The sequence below is a fragment of the Benincasa hispida genome, chromosome 9 (genome assembly GCF_027475165.1).
Source record: "Benincasa hispida cultivar pf3 chromosome 9, pf3_genome.v1.1, whole genome shotgun sequence".
In the NCBI taxonomy this organism is placed as follows: domain Eukaryota; kingdom Viridiplantae; phylum Streptophyta; class Magnoliopsida; order Cucurbitales; family Cucurbitaceae; genus Benincasa; species Benincasa hispida.
The window spans coordinates 31079785-31095886 of NC_143486.1; the positions used below are offsets into that span (position 1 = coordinate 31079785).

General features: G+C 35.5%; 1 protein-coding gene across 6 annotated transcripts in view; it reads right to left on the minus strand.

Moving 5' to 3' along the window:
* Positions 1-277: 277 nt before the first annotated feature.
* Positions 278-16102, minus strand: part of XIJ (P-loop containing nucleoside triphosphate hydrolases superfamily protein) — a 44293-nt gene continuing 28468 nt past the window's right edge. For 3 of the 6 annotated variants that reach the window (XM_039041529.2, XM_039041528.2, XM_090318075.1), the window contains 12 exons: positions 15543-15669; positions 14233-14403; positions 13987-14118; positions 13798-13907; positions 13617-13677; positions 12730-12907; positions 12421-12626; positions 12188-12307; positions 11168-11383; positions 10192-10331; positions 1672-1913; positions 278-802 (listed from right to left, as the gene is read on the minus strand). In XM_039041529.2, the coding sequence (XP_038897457.1) occupies positions 759-802; positions 1672-1913; positions 10192-10331; positions 11168-11383; positions 12188-12307; positions 12421-12626; positions 12730-12907; positions 13617-13677; positions 13798-13907; positions 13987-14118; positions 14233-14403; positions 15543-15669 (1747 nt within the window). In that variant the 3' untranslated portion in view covers positions 278-758. Of the gene's footprint in view, positions 803-1671; positions 1914-10191; positions 10332-11167; positions 11384-12165; positions 12308-12420; positions 12627-12729; positions 12908-13616; positions 13678-13797; positions 13908-13986; positions 14119-14232; positions 14404-15542; positions 15670-16102 lie in introns of all 6 variants that reach the window. The other 3 variants (XM_090318074.1, XR_016532295.1, XM_039041530.2) reach the window with 3 other exon arrangements.

A 16102-nucleotide genomic window follows, 5' to 3' on the forward strand; every position in this document is an offset into this window, starting at 1 on the left:
ATAGAATCTCAAATAATAATAAAACTTTTAGCAACAATGATCACATCTAGTTTTTATCTAAAGCGTGTAACAAAAACAAAATATTTTATGCGAGTCTCAACATAACTCAACTAGTGAAGGCATCTGCCCTACCAAGCCATTAAGAATTCGAATCACCACCTGTCGCTGAACTCTAAAAGGGAAAAACGGAGGGGGGGGGGACTAAAATTCAACTCATTACAATGAGTTATTCATTCCATTACAAGATGTTACACACAGCTTTACATAAACAAAAGTATGGTGTTAAAAGTATTCACTACTATTAACAACTTTCAGTACAACAAAATTCAGTGTATGTGTAACCTACAATGAAAAATGTAGAGTGGTACAAATATTATTTTTCAATGGTTTGACTAATCTTAAAAATACAGCAATTTCCAAACTAATGGTCTATTGTCAGAATAATTGACAGTATCATGAAGAATGAAGTTAGTGAAACTGATGATCAATATAGAATATTAGTGACTAATGATCTAAGCATTTCAATGTGTAAATAAAAGATAGGAAAAAAAAGTAACTAAAAGGCCAGAAGGGTTTTCTGGTAGTTGAATCTCTGTGCAGTTAACTTATCTACTATTCTTTGTTCCTTTGGATGTAGATGCTATGCTAAAATGCCTTGAAAACTGAGAAACTCTGTGACAAATTTCCTAATAATATTTGAAGTAATATATAGTAGTTAATATATTTTGAAGGGAAGAAGAAATGTACAGGAGGTCGCATTAGAAGTAGTCAGAGAATCCCCCTTCCCTGTCATTGTCAGATCCTGCAAAGAGCAAATGGAATACTGTTACTAAACCAAACGCATTAGCAGTGAGAGCCATTGATGATCCTAAATAGAGGAACGTTTTCGATAGCCAAGAATGGAACAAGAGTTAAACAAGTATTTTTTAGAATTTTTATTCTTACTTTTAACAATGTATGATGTAACCAAACACCATACAAATTTAGAGGTGTGTTTGATACAACGAAAACCTTTTTCACCATTCAAAAACTCATATTCCTAAAGGGAATATTTTTGCTAACAGTTTGAACAATTAAAAAAAAAAACTATACTAAACTGATCTGCCATCAAGATCGAATGATAATTACAATTTCAAGGGAAAGATCCATTCAAACATGCATACATAATACCCCAATCACAGTGGATATTTGAAAGATCTATATGGCCGAGTGTGACCGTATACATAACAGCATCTTAAAGAAAGAAAGTTGGAGTTGGTTTTCTCTTTGTTGGCTTGTCTCCTAATAGTTACCCCCTTTACATGGTTATTTGTTCTCATAGTTTCAGATTCAGTTGTTTTAGTTCAAGAGTCATTTTCTTCTGTTATGGTTTGTATTTGATTGTATTTGGTTTTTTTTTTTTTTTTTGGCTTGGTCCAATTAAGAGTTTGCATTTGGTTTTTTTCGCTTTATATTGCTTATTCTATTTCATTATACTTTGAGCATCCGACTCTTTTTCATTTCATCAATGAAAAGTCTTGATTCCTTTTCAAAAAAGAAAAAAGAAAAAAAAAACAAACAAACATCCTCAACAATCTAGGAGATTAGATTCCTTCCTGAGTATATGCAGTTAGCGATAAATTATGGATTAATTTATGCTGAAATAACTCTATCGTTGTAAAGCGGAGGTACCTGGAATTTCTGCAGCTGAAATATCCTGCACAATCAGCTGAAAAGTGTTGGTACCGAATGAAGAGAAAGTTGGCGTAGATGGACCTGGAACAGGAAAGGTGAAGTCTTCTGATGATGAATCAGAGCAACTAGATGTGGCATCCGTCAGAACCTCATTCGGAAAAGAACTAGATGCATCTAACCTAGAAGTACCCACGATCATTTTCATCTCCGATATTTGGTTTGACATGCAATGTATCATCCTGTCACACACCAGATCAGATTGATATAATCAAAATAACGTGCAAGGAGAAATTAGATGTTATCGTTGTTAGTGTCAGTTAAATCAGCATCTCCTTTAACTTTTCCAAGTTTTTTCATCGAATTCCCCACAAATGTAATCCACTATATTTCTCAGCCTGGTAGCATAATTTGCTTATTTATCTCATCGATGGACAAATTCTATGCCATACACCCTGAGGACCGGGGGAGAAAAGTTGGAGGATATGATATTTGTGCTTTCTTTTTAAGGATATATTTTTTCATTTTTCCTTGCCTCTTTACATCTTTCTCTACCATGTGAGTGTGATGTGATGTTAAAAAATGATTTAGCATCTACTATGGTCATATGAGCAACGAGATGAGACTTGACAGAATGAGTGCAGGTATGAGAATTTACAATTCTCGAACTGAGAGTTTGAGACAATTTTTAGACCTTATGGAGTGCCCTCGCAATTGTGTTAAACCATGCTGTTAGAATTGCATTTATCTCACCCACTGCTTTCCTACTCTCTTGAGTCCATTTTTCCTGCATCATCTCATTCCATGTCGCTATCGAATAGCTTGTACATGTTCTTTTGTTGTACCCAACAATTGAAATATCCATTGATTTTGCATGCATCTGACATTCCTATAAGAACGTTAGGATTTGGACCCTCCAGGTCCAGATACGCACTAATATCCTGATTTCTATCCTACTAGCATTTGCATAAGACCGTTAGCAGGGCAGTAGGAGGACCTTGACCATAGGGGTAGCTAGTTCGCTCAATCCCTTTGGAGCAGTAAATGAGCACGTTTGGTTTATGTTTGGCCCATATTAGAGATCGCTTCTCAATAGTGGAAGAGGTGCGTTTGAGTTCTCCTTTCCAAGAGAAGGGTAAGGTTATGTGGCATTCCACTGAGAGGTACAAAAAAAAAATCTCAGAGAGGTGGAGAGATCGTGAGGAGGTTTAGTAGGTTGTCAGGTTTAATGTCTCCTTGTGTGCATCAGTCGCATGACCTTTTCGTAACTATGAACTAGGTCATATTATATTGGATTGTAGTCCATAGACTTTTTGACACCCTTTCCTCTAGGATGGTCTTCTTTTTTTTCTCGTATTCTATTGTATATTGTTCCGCTTCTATTGAAAGTTTGGTTTCTTAAATAATATTAATAAAATAAAACAAAATTAAAAAAAAAAAAAATCTGTAATAATTCATGACTATGAAGAATCCAGCTTGTTAACAATTGTCTAGGGCTGCCAAAAAAAATTGTGATGTTCAAGCTGATTCTATCTACCGGAAGTTGAGGATCCAATATCATCTTTGAATGGAAGCACCTTCTCTATTCCATCGATGTGAAACTTTTTTTGGAAAGGAAACAAGTCACTTTATTCATTAAGATAATGAAATGAGACTAATGCTCAAAATACAAAGATATTACAAGATAAAATTTAGAATCAGCAGGTGCGTCAAAACATCTCAACTAGGTTAACACCCTCATAGCACCATCATCTCCAAGGACAAAATTGAGGACATAATTCTAATGTTTCAGTACAATACATTGAAAAACAGCCCAGACACAAATGAACTTAAGCAAAACACACACCTGACCCATGAAAAACTTAAGACAAGGACAAAAACACAGGCTTAGGTCACAACTTAAATTATAAACTACACAGCAAGCTAACATCAAAATAAAATCTACACACCGTGCAACCATCCTCCGAAATAGTAACTTTATGGCTCCGGGAAGAGGAAGGCGTGCCAGTTCAAGCTAATTTCTTGGCTGGAATAATCCGCAAAGGCCTTAGAGAGAGAGCTCCACAAAGATGCATTTAGCTGGGCTACCTCAAATCTAGTGAACCAAGGAGTTTCCTTATCTTGGAAGACTCTTTGGTTTCTTTCAAACTACAAATCTGCCGGTACTGTCTTTACTGCATTAATCCACAGAATTTGTTGATTTTTCTTGAGTTTTGGTCCTACCAACATCTGTAAGACGTTGTCTCTGAGAACTCCCCCAAAAACCCAGCTGATGTTCAACAATTTGAGTAATGAAAACCCGCAGTTTTGAGCATAACTGCATTAAAAAAGGTGTTGTAGGTCTTCCCAATTTCCTTTACACAAAGCACATCCATTTGGAGATAAATAGTGGGAGGACAGCTTCTTTTGAAAGACATTTGAGCAATTAAGAGTTCCAAATAACATTATCCATAAGACAATATTTACTCGCCAGGGGCTTTTAGAATTCCATAACGCCTTTCTTAATGATTTATCAATTGGAGTAGCCTTCCATAAATGAGTGACTAGCGATTTGACATTGAAAATACCATTTGTTTCCAATGACCATGATCGTTCATCGATGCATTCCTTCACTTTTTTAGTTGCAACTATGCTTATCAAGTCTTGAAATTCTAAGATCTCCTCATCTTTCAAAAGTCTTCTAAAAGGGATGAACCAAGAAGTATTATTATCCCAATGGTCCAACACCGAACCATTAGGTTGAAGTGCTATTTGGAATAAGCTTGGGAATCTGAATTTAAGAGGAATATTGTCGGCCCAAGAGTCCAACCAGAAAGTTATTCTGCTACCATTGCCAAGCTTGAAAACAGCCAAATTCTCCACTTTCAGCCACGATCTAGAGATATTGACCCATGGACTTCGAAGACTACAGCTTACCTTTCAGGAGGTGTGCCAACAATACAAACTTCTACCATGTATACTCTTGACAACTTTACACCAAAGGGAGGAGCCCTCATTCATAAATCTCCATCCCCATTTGGCTAAAAGGGCCTAATGCCTTTCTTTTAAACCTCCCAGACCAAGCCCTCCATCCTCTTGGGCCTTAGAAACCATCTCCCACTTGGCTAAGTGATTTTTTCTTCCTCTATGGCCTTCCCAGAAGAAGTTCTTTATACATTTTTCCAGCTTAGATAGCACCTTTCGTGGCATCATAAAGGAAGACATATAGTAAGTAGGAAGATTTGAAGGTATGGACTTACAAAGGGTTGCTCTTCTTCCCCAGGATAGATTGTATCTTCTCCATTTGTTCAGTTTTCCTTGAATTTTATCAATAACCGGCTGCCAAAATTCCACCTTCTTTGGGTATCCTCCCAAAGGTAGACCAAGGTACTTAAAAGGGAGTTGTTCAACTTTGCAATTGAATCTAGTAGCCACTGAAATCAGCTTGTCAGATTCTACATTTATGAAAAGAGCTGATTTCTCCCAATTGATTTTCGGTCTCAAGCACCATTCAAAAAGATCAAGAGTATTCCTAAGAATATCTAGCATTTCATCTTCATACTTACAAAAAATTAAAGTGTCATCTGCAAATTGTAGGAGGGAGACATGGATTTTATCTTTTCCCACCATGAAGCCTTCATATCTTCCCTTTTCATGCATTCGTGTGATTAGAGCATTAAGCACTTCACTTGCTAAAAGGAATAAGAAAGGAGAAAGGGGATCCCCTCGTCTAATTCCTCTAGTAGCTTTGATTCTTCCTCTTGGTCTTCCATTTATGAAAATGGAGAACTTTGAATTGGAGATGCATCCCAATATCCAGGAAATCCACTTAGTATCAAAAAAATTTCCATGAAGCACCTTCTCAAGGAAATCCCAGTCCACTCTATCAAATGCTTTTTCTAAGTCCAACTTAAGGATCCATCCTTTTTTCTTTTTAGATCAATAGTCTTCTACGGCTTCATTGGCTATGAGAATGGGATCAAGAATCTGCCTCCCCTTAATGAAAGCACTTTGATTTGGAGCTATAATACTTGGCATGATTCCTTTGAGTCTTTCGGCTAGCACTTTTGCAATTATTTTATACACAAGAGTTGTATGACTGATAGGCCTAAAGTCTTTTACCAACACCACATCTTCCTTTTTTTGAATTAGGCATATGAAATTTTCTTTAACACAAGAGTTTAACTTTCCATTGCTGTAAAATTCATCAAACGGCTTAGAGAAGTTATCCTTTAGTTGATTCCAAAATTTAAGAACAAATTTTGGTGTAAAGCCATTCGGGCCTGTGCCTTGTTCCTTCCCAACACTTTCACTGCCTTTCTGATTTCTGTGAGGTGAATTGCCACAAGCTGCTCGTTTTGATTTCTTGTTACTCTTGGCCAATCAAGGTTATATGGAATTGATCGAAGGGAATCCCTTCACATTTGGAATAAAGAGAGGAGTAAAACCCTAAAATAAGATCTTCAATTTCACGGTAGGATCTGGTTGGGATTCCATGGTCATTGATCAACCCTGCTATCAAATTCTTCCTCTTTTTTGCAGCTAGAACACGATGGGAAAAAGAAGTGTTTTCATCCCCCAAGTTTAGCCAATTTAGTTTACTTTTTTTAATAAGATTTCTTTCTTCCATTTGGTACATAGCCAGTAAATTTGCTTTCAAAGCTATTCTTACATCTTCTTCCTAAGATTGAGCTTCTTCATCATCAGCCAATTGGTCTCTTCTTTCAATTTCTGTTAAAAGTCATTCCTCCTTATTTTTCATCTTTTTCTCATTGTCAGCTAGCCATTTTTTTAGTGTTGTTTTGGTCTTTCTCAGTTTTGAGGAAATTAAATATCCAGTCCATTCTTGTTGCTCTTCCATATCTAAGGATCTTTCAATCAACCTACAACATTCCTTGATTTTCAACCAGCTATTGCAAAAGCGAAAAGGAGTTGGCCCCCATTCAAAAGCACCTGCATCCAAGAGAAGGGGAAAGTGATCGGGCATGGTTCTTGCTTGCCTAGCCACTCTTGAGTTTTCAAAAGCCTCTTCCCAATTGTTTGATACCAAAAATCTATCAATAAGTGATTTAGAAACCACTTCATCTTCTCTAGACCATGTGAATCGGCCGTTTGAAAGATGAATTTCCATTAGATTATTCTCTCTAATGAATTTACTATAATTTCTCATGTCTCTTGTTGCTCTTCCCAAAGGAAACCTCTCACAACTTCTACGTATACTATTCTCCACCAATGCACCAAGGCTCCACGCATATTTTAGCTAGGGAAGACAATTCAATCCAAAGTCTTCTTCTTTCTCTATAATCTGTGGGGTCATATACATTTGTTATCCAACACTGTTTCCTGCATATTGTCAAACACTTAATTGTCAAGGAAAATTCAGCTTTCATGATGTCTACTACAGAAATCTTTCCTTCATCCCACATTGTGACTATTCCTCCTAATCTTCCTTTAGCTTCCACAAAGGACCAGCCTACATCTTTCGAGCTCCATAGACTTTTTATAAATACTCCTTCAAAGCTCTCTTTTTGTCTCTTGAATCAATACTAAATCCATATTGATCTTTTTCAAGAATCGTTTAAGAATCAATCTTTTTGAATGCTCCCCAAGACCCCTTGTATTCCACGAAATAATCTTCATTATGTATTACCCAAGAGATATGAATTTCGATCGACTCTTATTACCCCTTCAATCAAGCAAGGGGAATATTACAATCCATCAGGATGGAGTGCAAATTTTGAAGGGATATCCTTCATGTTTAGAGGAAGAAAGGGGAAAACTTCACATCTAGCTTGTGGATGATTTTCTTTTGAGGATCAAAAAATAGTCCATGTCCTCTAGGTTGTCTTTAAAAGCATTGGTCTCTTTGACTTCCTCTCTTTCAAGCTCTTCACTACTTACACTTACCAAAGAATCATCTTCCAAATCTTGAGGGTCTTGTTTAAAAAAGAAATTTGACTTGCAATGAAAACCTCGTACAGAAGGGGTGAACAGCTCTTGAGAATTACCTACTGATTGAGAAAAGAAATTAATGAAAGAAGGTAGAATTACTGACCTATCTTTTGATAATCCCGGGGCTTGGAGTTTAACACAGCATAACTCAAGGAGATCTTGATTTGTAATGGCAGTCCATGAGTTGCCGAATGATGTCTGCTTTCTGGCGAAATGTTTAAGGAAAGGTCTAAAGCCATATGTTTTCTTTTTGGGTGCTTTAGGAGCCTTGTATGATTTGCTGAATTTCAGATCTTGGAGCCGAAGAGGGGCAAACTCCTGCTGCTGCTGTGTAATTTCCTCCTTGATGGAATCGTGAATAGTGTGCTTATTGAGGTTGTTTTCCATGCTATCATTAATGAATGTTTCTGGAACAATTTCTTCGCTTTCGGGTTGGCTGGAAACTTCAAGGACCAAGGCAGGTGTTTGCTTGGATATACCACTTTGAGGGTGTAGGTCATCCGAATCATTAATGTTTGGTGATGCTTTGTCTTCTTGGTGGGAATAGGAGGGGTCATCCGTCGTTATCTTTTGAAAAGTCTCTTTCGCGCCTTTCTGAGGAGATGCCAAACGGTTGCAACTTTTTGAATTCCTTTCACCTAAGTTCTCTTTCCTCATTAATTGAGCTTTTGTGTTCACACAAGACTGGTTTGGAACTCCGATAGCTGGCTCTGCCTTCTGGGATTGAGATTGAGAAGATTCCGGCGAGAACTGAGCCTGCTTCTTCCCATGTGCAGCGCTTAAGTTGAATGAGAAGGGATTTCTTGCTATGCTTGATGTCTTTCCAATCAAAATTAAGAAGTCCCAATCAGGATTTAGCTCTAGGGATTTTACCTCTTCATCTTTCATAACCTGAGATAAACGAACAAGATCAGTCGGATAAGAAAAATCCTTCAAGAACAGGGCATCTTTTGTTTTAGCCGGAAGAATTAAATCTTCAATATCACTGTAGTTCAAAAAAAATAGTTCCACGCTTCTCATCTGAAATCTCTATCGTAGCAGGCATGAAACCACACATATTCTTCTTTACTTGTATTTTTGCTACTGCAACATTTGTAAGGTTCAAAGTTTCTATTGATGTTGATTCAAGGCCTCCGAAGTGAGCTCCAATGGCTTCAAAAGTCTGTCTACACCAATAGTCAAGAAGGAGGTTTCTTATTGCGATCCACCTACATAACCTTTTACTACTTTGGGACAACCATGTTCGAGCTGATTCCATTTCTCAAACTTTAAATGAAATTGGCTAAATTTCTGCCATTTTCCTGGTTGATCAATAAGCTTTTCCAAATGTCCTAGTTTCACTACGGCTTTTTCATCGGAAAGTGGATTTAAAATAATATTTGTGTTAAAATATTATTTTAATTCTTTGTTAGTCATAGGCCATTTGTCGAATTCAAACAATCTCGTGACGATCCATAGATTGCTAAAATCTTCCTTGAAAACTTCAGAACTCATACGAACCCAAAAACCTGTCTTTCTCTGTTTTTCAACTTCTAAAACAGGGGAAAGTTTCTGCACTTTGTGAATGCTCGTGACCGTGCTCTGTTTGTTCGATGGTAAAACAGAGCTTTCTGAAATTTTCTTGTTTCTCACCATGTCTGCATAGCTGGTTTTTGAGTCAAGTTATTATGCCAATATGACGTCTTCTTTTGATTCAAGATCAAACTAGTTTCAGTTTTTAGCTTCAAGTACTCCCTTAGCATGTTAACAAAAGATTGCCAACCCGAAATTGATTTTCCTGTTGGGATGTGAATGAAAAATCTTCCTCCTGTTGCTGGCCATACTACACATCTCAATAATCAATCCGATGAAATGCTAGTCTTAGATAACTTTGTTACACCGAATTCATCTCTTCCACTCCTTACAAAGAAGCTTGAGATTGGAAACTTAATCATATCTGAAATGTAATCCACGAACCAGATGAGTTGCAATTCTGATATTATGAGCTGTTTTCTGACTTCCACATCTTCAACAAAAAACTTTCCATCTTCATCCGAACACAAAAATGGACTTCATTAATCTTGCAGCTCTTGACTTCCATTGAAAAGGCAAAAAAAAATCTGAGGTGAGAGGCTATTGAGTAAAAGGAAGGCAAAATGAACTCCGAGGGAGGCAAGGATGATCAGGGAAGGGAGCACGACGTCGGTGCTAGCGGAGGTGGGCGGAGAGAGAAGAGAGAGAGGAGGAGAGAGGAGAGAGCATATTTACCCATAGTTTCAATTTCCATCAATGTGAAACTACAGTTCTAAATTATATACGGAAGAGAAGAAAATATTATGAAAAGCATTAATAGGAACATGAGAGAAACGTATTTCCTAATTTTAGCAATGTCATCTATAGACATTGGTTGGAAAATTCCCAGGCAGCAGCAGCAGGAAAAGAAACAGTCATGTCTAATCAGATTGAAAATCAACCTTCCAATTTTCAACAAAATTTACCGTATATGTTCTGATTGACAAAATGATATGCTGTAATCACCATTTTCCACGCTAAATTCAATGTCATGGTGAAAAGATTGTATGCTTTTCAGAAGCAGAATGATAGTGATACCTGTTTATGTAGTCCTGAAGTTGATGCACCTTCCTTTCGGTTTCTTTTAGTTTTCTACGTCCTTCCTCATTTGCTCTCTGTGTTGCAACATACTTCCTTTCACACTCATTAGCCCTTTGCTTTTCAGCCTGCAACATGGCCTGTTCACGTAAATGTGTTCTGCCACCTTTAGCCATTTTGGAATTCGAGGAGAAAGAAAACAAAAACTTGTAATAAAAAACCAAAGATATTCTTCATTAAAACTAAATGTAAACAATTAGCATTACTTCCTTTCATGTTAAATGCAAATAATATGGAGACTTGGAATTTTACTCTTTCAGCTTTGAAAATCAATTATAATACCATTGCATATCCAGATGCAGTCACATTAGACATTTCAATTGCAGTGATCTAATAAAAACAAATAAAATATCAAATTCGGCACTCACATTCTTTCAGAACCTATATTTGAACATCTGACCTCAAGGAAAGGGGTAAATGTCAATTTTCGTTGAACTATGATCATGTTGGCGTATTTTCACTAATGACATTACACACATCTCACATATAAAAATATCCATGACAGGTATACTTGAATCCATCTTTCTTGAAAGTAATCCTTCATCTACTATTTCATTCTCTTCCATCTCAGGAATCAACGACTGCTTTGTCTAAATGGTTTATGAGTTCTAACAAAATGCTGGATGTCAACAGCACCAAATTACTTAAACTCTAATCAAGCTGATAAGAACAACTCCGAATTACAACCGTTGGTCTCCCTCTAGCTAGCAAATTTACTTTTCCAAAGTTGAACTCTAACCAACCAACCTGTGTAGCTAATCTACATGTCTACATGATATTTAATCCTTGTTTATCACTCTAGTATATATACATATACTTACCCGAGATGTCACACAGAAAAAAACTGAAGCTCCTGGAAACACAGACGGGAAGAATGAAAAAGAAATAAAATCAACATTGATTGAATAAGAGTTACCTTTAGATTAGCCACTTCGGCTCTGAGAGTGACCATCTTATCTGCATCTTTAACCGGACTACCAGGTTCTTTAATAATAAAGTATGCTTCTTCTATTTCTTGTGGAGAAACACGGCTTTCCTTGGCAATCATTTCAATTGTTTCATCAATGGTGTCTTTACTGCTGTTGAGCAACGCAGGCAAAACCAGATCCTCCTCTGTTTCTTCCAAGTTAGCCTGTAATCATCATTTTGAATTCTTGTGTAAGAAGAAAGGCACTTCTAAATTAGCTTAACCCATTCGTCTGTTTTTTACCACAAACACACAATATGCTCCATCAAGTTGAAAACTATAACATGAAAGCCAATGTTGTTCTGTGCATTTTCAGTTCAACAAATTTGTTTGACACTCCAAGCTGGAACGAATACGGTGTTCCCCTGCCATAATCACAAATCTAAACTATTCTAAAAGGGGAGACATTTTTATTTTTTATGAAGTCAGTCATAACTCCCTTCAAAGTCCAGACTACCTTCTTTCTCATTAACGTATGTCGTACCATTGAGCTGCATAACATATTTGTCATTGACTTCTATTATTTTTCTAGGAATTTAAAAGATAATGCAATACAAGTATGGAATAATAACACAGTAAATTTTTAGAAAAACATTGTTTACAACTGTTGGAAAATAAATTATTAGTTTTCCCTGAAGTTCACTGTAACTTTATCTAGAACCTAAATAGGTTTCTCTCTTAATTTTAGTTATTACTTGAAATTGTTTTAAATAAAATAAATATATGTTCATAGTTAATCTGCTGTGAAAAGATAAAATTCTAAAAAAAATTGTCTTTTAAATTTAAGGTAAAATGAAAAACTTATTTACCAAGAAATTAATAATATACTATTTCACAAGTTACGTAAACTTCTGGTTATGATATAGTTGTTAACTGAAATATCAAGCAAGAGAGCAATTCTTGATGACTTTAAAATATCCACAGTGAAAAGAGGACAGTAATTATACCTATAAGGTAAATGCTACCTACCATCCTTTGCTTCTTAAGACCTTCACCAGAAGTTTTGGAGTTCGATCCGCATTGTGAACTGGTTGAGGATTTTTTCCCCGTCTTATAATTCGATGAGGTTCTGTATTGACGCCAATAAGACTGGACTTGAAAGAAAAAGGAAAAAGATTACTTAAGAAACCCAACTTCAGAGACATGAAAATGATAACCGCGATGAAACATTGATCTAGTTGTATAAATATCCATGAACTCACTTGAATAACTTTTGCAGCCTTAACCAGCCTCCTATGTCTGTGTTCACTCCGAGCAACCATTGCACGCATACCAGCCTGAAGAACAACTGTAGAGATCCTTGTTTTCACATGCCGGCTCCTGGCAAGGTATGCACGAATATTCTTTTGAATTTTGACGGCAGCTGCTTCCCTTCTCCTAATTTCATATGACTCGCGGGCAAGAACACCTGGTAAAATAACAAGTTAATACACATCCCTGAAATTATAAAAAGAAAGAAATAGGAACCATTATGCATTTCCAGCACTTTTTTATATATTTGGTAAGGCCACCTCTCCAATATGATTGTATACGGATGCAAGCTCTTCGCATGGCAATGTACTTTTTACGATCAATTCGAGCTCTGAAATGCTTCTGTATAACTATAGCAGCAGCACTATGTATCCCTGTTCTTTGTGCATCTAGTTCGGCCATCAAGTTGCCTCTAAGGAAAATTTTTGATTTCCCTATCTGCAAAAATATGTGATCAATATCAGAAACTTTCAGCCACGTGCATCCATCAAATGTAAAATTTCCAAATATTGGACAGTTAAGAGTCACTTCTATGCATTTGACCTGATACTTTTATTGAACTAGCGTTAAAGCATGAATTGAAAGCTATGATTTTAATTCTTCTAATTATGAATAATTATTTTCTTTCCTGATCTCAAAATGGGTATATCCATTTACTTGATATTGTAACGTAACCACATGCATGTGTATCCTCTTATATGCTTTATATGAGGCAGGGTACTCAATTTCCTTGTTTGCAAGAATACCTTTTATACTTCAGATAGCACCTATCTTCATAGCAGATTAGGTTACTTAACGAGTCTGATTAACAATATACTTCCATTTTGACGAGGATGGCTCCAATTGTATGAGTAAAATGTATATACATCAAAACAGATCTGAATAGCCAGAATTTTAGTCATGGTTATCTAACATCAAATGAACCTATCTTCTATTCAAGATTTTCCAGTATTCTTATCCTGCAGGCAGAAGGCTGATATCAGATCGAAGATACTCCATGGTTTTTATGTAACAATGAGGTTTTGCTCATTGATATGTTAATGTGACTCATGCGAAAGATTTTAGGCAATTCCTTGATGACTGTAAATAAAATTTAGAGCTAGGAGACATTGACACACTTCAAAGCCAACAGCATAGCTTCATTTACCAGATAACCTTTATGTCCCATCTTCTCTAGAATCTTTCCGCATGCTACCTTCTCTTCATAGCTGCTCATAAGCATCAGCAAGGAAATGTTAAAATACTCCAAAGGGAAGTATTTAACAACTTTCAGAATGCAACACCCATTTAAATTATACTTCAAAGTATAAACAAGGAAAAATACTTACTCCCCTTCCAATACCTCGGGTGCAAGAATTCCAAATCGAGATAAAAATTCAGGAAATGTTCTATGAGTAGGGTATCCTGCACATTTGATTCTAATAGCCTCCAAAACACCCTGCACAAATGACAGTGTCCAACGCAAATTAATTAACATTAATTTTAGGTTCAACAAAAACACTTGTTTTAAAGCTTACTCCAGATCGTAATTGTTGCATAACAGTAGCATTCTCAAAGATGGCAGGTTTTAGGACAGTATTAGGCTTCACGCATCTTATATAATGGGGTTCGGTTGAATTTAACGTTTCCATCAACTGCTGTAGTTGTAACTGTAGAAAAATGGGTCAAACAAGCATAACTACTGCAGTTTTCCTTTGTCCAGTCTAGAAGGATATTTCCAGAAAATCATTCAAAAGTATATGCAAGTCCAGAACAAATAATACCTTAAAACGAGAGCCAATTGAAGAAAACTTTGATGATTTGGCCGTCTCCTCAGGATGAGGAGAGAAGAGGCCAGCAACAAAGGGACATTTTGAAGCACTTAACAAGTCTTGATGTTCAGGGACAACATAATCTTTATTTTTGTCTAGAAACTGATCTGACTGATATAGAACCTGAAAAAGTCCAAATAATACAGATTGTCCTTAAAGTTTCTCGTTTCTATGTTAAATTACAATTTTTGTCTTGGAGTCTCATGTTATCTAATATGGTATTAGAGCCTACGAAGTCCAAATGAGCATTCAATTTAATTACAATTTTAGTCCATGCAATTTTTAAGGTTGTGGCTAATAGGTCCTTAGACTTTAACAAGAGCCTAACTGATCATAAGCTTTCAATTTTATGTCTATGTCCATAGATTTTCAATTTTTGTATTTTTTTTGACATCAAGAACCAAATGTTCAATTTTGTATTTGATAAGACATTTTTTAACTTTAACAAACATATTAAGTACAAAATTGAAAGGTCAAGGTCCTAGACACAAAATTAAGTTTGTGAATTTTAAAAATTTTGAATAGGTTTGGGACCTAATAGAGGATGTATGTGACATGTTTAAAGTTCAAGGATATAAGGATATATTAGATATAAACTTGAAAATTCAGAAAACTATTAAATACTTGGAAAATTTTCAATTTACACCCATAAAATTTGGAGGTTGCTTCAATTTAAACCATGAACTCATAATTGTATCAATTTAAACCCTAAAACTTCATAAGTATATTAATTTACACCCTCTTTCAAATTTAGTTTGAAAAATATACGAGACATTTAATTTTTTTCAATTAAACTTCTAAATTGTTAAAAGTGAATAAAGTCAGAACCTTTATTAGGATTATATTTAAAAATTGTTAATGTATTCAATTCTTACACATGCGTAGATTTCTTCAAATGTCAGATTAACAAAATGGATGAACAGAATGGATGCATGGACAATTTTCAACAGAAATTTTAATTGAGAGGTTAAATTGATTGGCTTATAAAAGTTTAGAGGTTAATTAATAAAATTATAAGTTTCATACAATGTTTATCTAAAGAAAACATAATGGAAGGTTTAAATTGACTTATGAAAGTTCAAGATTTAAATTGATACAATTATTAGTTTAAGGTTTAAATTGATACAATCCCAAAGTTCAGGAATATAAATTGATGTTTTTCCTAAATATTTTATAAAATTTAGATAATTATTAGCCATGATCGTGAAAGTTTAAGGAATAAACTTGTAATTTAACCATAATTTAAAAGAAAAAAAACTCACATCTCCAGCATAATGAACAATGGTAAAATCTGAGCGGGCCAATTTTGGCTTGGTGAAGCGTTTATGATTTTTGAAGGTCTGATATAGCTTTTGTGAAAATGTTTCATGAGTTGATTTTGGAAACATGCTGTTAATAAACATTATAAAATTCATTAGGTCAAATGGGAAAAAAAATGGTAATCAAATAACGAAAACTTATACCTAAAAGCAGGCTTCTATGCAACAAGATCTTTATCATTTCCATATTACAATATTGATTAGAGATTTAATTGACAATATGTTTTGCATGAGATAAATGAATTCGTACGCCGCTGCAACTAGCAGCAGGCAAATAATAAATACAAAGATTTCTAGGGATGTAAACGTGGCATTTAAACTCTTTGCATGAGATAAATGGTTAGCATCAAGTGTGTGGCATACACAGGATCTCTTGAACATTGACCAAAGTTCCATTTGTTAAGTCTACCTTCTATCTTTTAACTAATGGGATTTGTCAAAGACAGATCTAATCCTCGAAGTCGAAGGGGGCCTAATTTTTTTCTAAAAGGAAAAGAATCTTT